The following is a 5,840-nucleotide window of genomic DNA, read 5'->3' on the forward strand; positions in this document are numbered from 1 at the left end:
ATCTTTGGTTTGCTATTTTACCTGAGGACTTCATTGTAGAATTCTGGTGGAAGTAACACCCACAAACATGTTAGTAAGAGCCCTTACATGATTTCTATTTTTCAATTGTTCTCCCCCAATGTAGTGTTTATGCTTTTCTCACACATAAAATAGTCTAGCTGTAAGACTAGAAAACAGCTCAAATATCAATGCTTTTATGATTATATATCTTCACTGTTAAAACCGCAATGTAACCAGAATCCTCCTGTTGGAAGCTACATCCACCCCAGTACGCATACATCACTTTAAACAGCTTCAAGTATTACAGGAATTTAACTCCCCTATTTTACTATTTTTATATCTAAGGGTATAAGATGACTCACTGGCTTTGCTCTGACTCACAGCTCTCAACTCCAAATAAGAGTTATTCAAACCTTTTCAAAATTGCTTTCACTCCAAAGGAAGTTTTTTTTTGGTGTGCATCCAGCAAGCTTCAAGCCACTCAAGATAAATATACACAGCAGCATATGTCACAATCCCCAAACAAATGAATACATAATTTGTAAGACATAATTGTTTTATGAAACAAAAGCTAAAAAAGTGACAATTATAATCCCCAAAGCCTTATCTGACTGGACCTCAACAAAGGGCAGCAATCCCTGGCTGCAAGTGATTGGAAAACAAGCTTCAAGCACTCACAGTAATTTGGAATGGATGCCACTCAAAAAGCACTGTTCAGTGTGTGCTTAAGATACAGTGAAGTCTCTCCATTTATTAGAATCTCACCTCTCCTTTAATTAGAATCTCACATCCGTATTTCAGCGAGACTTAAAGGCTTTATATAATGGTTCAAACATCAGTGAGGAGTAAGTATGATTTAATAGGGAAATTCTCACCTCCAGGTAAAGGTTTGTCTTTGTTAACATTGTTGTTACTGTAGCAAAACTCGTATCCAAAATGTTTTACTCTTCTATGCTTTAAAGTCTTCTGGGCTGTAAAAACACACGAGTTTAAAATAAGATTAGACTACATAAAACAGTACAGGCAACTTGCTATGCTTTCCTATTCCATGTGACCTGTTAAATCTAAACATTCTGTAATTAACAGTTGAAATAATGTGCATGACCCTTGTTCTTCATGGCATGCACTTATACTGCCTTATTACCTCTTGCATTTGCATCAAGCATCACATTCACTACTATTTGAAGTCAAACTCATGGTGGTTTTCTACATGCAAGAAGTAGAGAGTACCAATTTTCTTGAGCCTTGTTTAATGAATCTTTATTCTTGCCCTGACCTCTGAACTTGCACCCTATGGATACAGCAGGATCCTTCACTTTCACAAAAGTGGGGGGTTGGACTAGATGACCTCTAGGGGTCCCTTCCAACCCAAAACATTCTATGATTCTATGATTCACAATTACCAAGTTACATGTTAGCCAAGGTCAATATAACCCTTTGTGTTGTTCCAAGGAACAAAATTTACACAGAAATCTTGATGAGAATTCCAAGAACAATTAATCTATTAAAAGATTTAACTCCACAGAGCTCAAGTGAAAGCACAAAAGCATCTGGAATGTGTGTCTCCCTGACTTCTTTGTGATTTAAGAGAAGACACAGCTCTTCAGCGGGACATCAGATTACAAGGGTAACCGTCACAGAACAGTCTTGTGCTTGGCATTAAGACACCTAAAAAAGGTTGGGTTTTAGTTGTTTCTGGATGCAGGAATATTATTCAAGTAAATCCATACCAGAATATCAATTCAGGCCACCTGCCCCCAGCAGTTTATCACTTGCAATATAAGACCCAATTTCTAAAATACCAAGAACAAATACACAATGATTTCAAACAATACATTTACCAAGATGTAGACTTCTTGTAAACTGAAACTGCAGCAAAAAACAGCATAAAAGTATGGAAGGTCTGGATTTCTACAGTTTTGCCCACCATTTTGAGTATCTTCATCTCCTATCCAGTCAATACTTTCCAACATCCTCCTTTCTTCCTCTGGAGAAATAATCTTTTCAATGACCATTAGGCCTGGAGGCAAGCTTGTAGGAACAGCATTCTGCCAGAAAACTAGGGTGTGTGGAAAAAAGAATATTGTCACCGTTTAGAGAAACAAAACCATGTGTTACCTATAGGGATATTTACCATGTATGAGAATACAGTATAGCTGTTGAAATATTTACTTTAAGGATACAATGGAGCCCTCATTGGCGTCTTCCTTGGTGAGTGAATGATCCCTTTTTGGCATGACAAAACAGGATAAGGCCCAAGTTTTGCATCATGCAAAGCACCTTCTAAAAATTTTACTGCGTAAGACCAACAAGACTCCACACTATTAAAACACAAAACCACTTGTGATTTTCCTACCAAAATAATGTTAAAAAGAATTTCCCAATCACTTCAGATTCTACCTGCATTTCATTTTCTAGGACTTTGGTGATTTACCAAATCACCAGATTACTCTGTCCAGCAACAAATACAGAGGAGTGCAATGCAATACCTAGGTGAACAGAAAACATTGTTGATAGGGACATTCCGTTTGCTATCCTAATAGCTTAAAAAAGCTATTCACTGGCAGAATGCACAGACCAACACCAGGAACCCTTTTCACTAGATACTATAAAAGCTCATAGAAAGAGCAACAGTTCTTCTACTACATAGCTTACAGTCAGCCATAAAAAACGCCTGGAGAAAAGGGGGAAAAAAGCCAGAAATCTTATTGTGCCTATTTTCGTTCTTGGACTTGAGATAGAGATGCAAGACTAAGGTCACACAAGAAATCCAATGAACTGTTCAGAGATCTCCTGGGTCCCAGTTTAACTCCTTAATCACAAAACCTCCATGTGCAATACTGAATGGTCTGGAAACTATCTAAATCCTTTTTCCTTTTGCCTCCAAGTAAAGGAGTTCTAATTAGAGTATTCTATCATGAAATACAAGGAGCAAAGATTATTTTATGTCCTGAGTATTAAGATTCTGGCATTCATTCTCTGTGTCTACTTACAAAGACTAGTGTGTTTTCAGCTATATTTACAACATAGGAAGTAAAAGTAAGAGGAGACAGTATGCAGGAAGTTGGATAAACAGGAGAGCAGAGAAGTGATACCTTTTTCCACAAAATTAATATATAGAACGATGTTTTGGCCAAAGTCTTCCAGTGTTAATTCTTTTCCATTAAGGGCATCAAAGGCTTTCTTGGCTGCTTCTGTTGTCTCATATTTCACAAATGAATATGGTTTATTTGGTGGCATTAAGAGTGTTTCCACCAACCCATATTCTTCTACTATCCTGAGCAGTTGGTGTCTACTCATCCCATTACCGAGACCAGCATTGGCAATAACCAGGCTCTAAATAAAGAAGAATTTAAAAAAAAGAAAATGGATAATTAGTGATTACTGTTGGTTCATTTAAAAGTAACACTCTACCAAGAGAGCAGATCTATAAAGAAAAAATAAGTTCATGAGTACTCTTATGTATTCCACACAAGATATTTACATTTCAATGAGGCTTAAGGCAACCTGTGTTTGCCCAGCACATTCTGGCAGAAAAACTTGCAACCTCTACCAGAGACACCTCCTCAATTAATGCGTGTAGTTACTATTACAAGCACACTTAAGCTTGGAACTGGCATGTGTGCGTCAAGTGTATTGCAGGCAAACAGTGACACTGGCACACATGATTTTGTTTCTAAAATGGAATTTTTCCAGACACCTGCTACCACTAACAAAAAAAGCCTTTGAAGATCATGATGCTTTTTAAGAAAGGTTTTCTCATCTTTGTCAAGGGGTCTCTCCAAGCATAGAGAAATTGATATTCCCAGTCCCACCTCCTGTCCCCCATACATCAGGTTCATCAAAAAACCAAAGCAGCAGCCTCTAGAAACAGAGCATCTAGTTCCGCTCCAGCACTCTTCTCTGAAAATTCCCCCGCTTGTTTCTGTAAACAAAAAGGATTTATGTCCCATCCTTAGTTAACACAGATTACTTCATGCACAATGCCTAATTGCTTAATTCTATGCTTTCATAGTGATTTGTGTCCAAAATTATCAAGGAGTATGCAGTTTATGAGAACTGTTGCTGGTTTGCCAAGTAGTAGAAGAAACAACAAAACAGAACTTTTCAAAAGGACTATTATTCAAGAAATAGCCTTTAAAAATACACAGGCCTTTTAAAAATAAATTAACAAGTTCTTCTGACATCTAAATAGCTGTATGCCATAACTGGATGTTCAATCTAATCATGGTGGTTGAAAGAAGTTTAAGTCCCTTTTTAAGCCCAAATAAGGATGCTCTTGAAGTTTTGATTGAGCTCCAGTGACTCCAAACAGCTAGTAACAATTCATGCAGATTGACTCCACGCAATACCTTTCCAGAAAGCTTTCAGACAATCTTTTCCTTTAAGTCTATAATAAAGTTCTATGACCTTTTCTGAAGGCAGCTGGTAAAGTGTTCAATTGTTTCAAATGACAGCATTTCACTTCTCTAAAAGACAGAAAATTAGGCTTAAAACTGAAGAGAAGCATTATTAAAAAAAATTATGTAGTAAGCATGCCTGAGGTACTGCTGTGATTATTCTTATTGCGATGGCTCTGTTAACACTTGTTCTTACCACTGTATCAGGCTGTCCATTACTGATCACATTTTTCAGAGGTGAACACATTATTATTGTTATTTTCTAGAATGTTATTAATGGTGAGGCCCATGCAGGTAGAGGAAACAGAGGCTCAAACCAGCGCTGTCACTGGCTGTAGGCACTTCATCTACAAAGACTGTCACTACACAACAGCAGCATATACAGCAACTGATCATGTTCTCCTGACTGAGCTATTTCAATATAATCAGACTCTTGCACAAAGCCTGAAAGCATTTTCTGTATTTGTGACACAAGTTTATCACTAGTGCTACGATTTCGTTTTGTACATCACTTATTCAAATGTTCTGTCATCGATGAGGATCTTGCTGGACCCAAGCAAAAATTACTCTTTGGATAAATTAGATGTATAATTTGGTATCTGAGGCAGCATTGAGGGGAACAAGTCACAGATTATGGACCCATTTCCAAGCAACACTAGAAAAACACAGTCCCTGTTCCAAAGAGCTTACAATATACATAAGATTGCTGGGTCATTTTAGCATATGTCCACATGGTGTGAAATCTGAGTGAAGACTAAGATCAATTTTGTTACAAAAAACTACAAAGATCTAACTAGTGTTTCCACATTTGAGTGAGAAGAATTGGCAGGATCAAGATGAACAAGGCTAGAGTAAATAATATTGCTCTACAGCGTTTCAAGCTATTAGCATTTCCCCACAGCTGACAGAGGGAAATTATAAACTCCGTCCCTGGAAATGTGATGGAACAACTCATTCTGGGTGTCCTCTCCAAGCAAGTAGAGGAAAAGAAAATCATCAGGAGTACCCAGCATGGATTCACCAAGGAGCAATCATGCCTGACCAATCTGATAGCCTTCTATGATGGCATGACCGGCTGGGTAGATGAGGGGAGAGCGGTGGATGTTGTCTACCTTGGCTTCAGCAAGGCTTTTGACACTGTCTCCCATAACATCCTCATAGGGAAGCTCAAGAACTACGGGTTGGGTGAGTGGACAGTGAGGTGGATTGAGAACTGGCTGAATGGCAGGGCTCAGAGGGTTCTGATCAGCAGGGCAGAGTCTAGTTGGAGGCTGGTAGCAAGTGGAGTTCCCCAGGGCTCAGTACTCAGCCCAGTCTTGTTCAGTTTATTCATCAATGACCCGGATGAGGGGACAGAGCGTACCCTCAGCAAGTTCACTGATGACACAAAACTGGGAGGAGTGGCTGATACACCCGGAGGCTGTGCTGCCCTTCAACACG

The 5,840-nt window shown here is 38.6% G+C and overlaps 1 protein-coding gene across 2 annotated transcripts in view; it reads right to left on the bottom strand.

Moving 5' to 3' along the window:
* Positions 1–5,840, bottom strand: part of ALKBH8 (alkB homolog 8, tRNA methyltransferase) — a 50,417-nt gene that overhangs the window by 41,517 nt on the left and 3,060 nt on the right. For both annotated transcript variants that reach the window (XM_009643045.2, XM_035898513.1), the window contains exons 3-5: positions 3,096–3,336; positions 1,928–2,059; positions 876–971 (exon numbers count right to left, since the gene is read on the bottom strand). In XM_009643045.2, coding sequence (XP_009641340.1) covers positions 876–971; positions 1,928–2,059; positions 3,096–3,336 — 469 coding nt within the window. The remainder of the gene's footprint in view (positions 1–875; positions 972–1,927; positions 2,060–3,095; positions 3,337–5,840) is intronic.

This window comes from Egretta garzetta, unplaced genomic scaffold (assembly GCF_000687185.1).
Source record: "Egretta garzetta isolate BGI_Z169 unplaced genomic scaffold, ASM68718v1 scaffold217, whole genome shotgun sequence".
Taxonomy (NCBI): domain Eukaryota; kingdom Metazoa; phylum Chordata; class Aves; order Pelecaniformes; family Ardeidae; genus Egretta; species Egretta garzetta.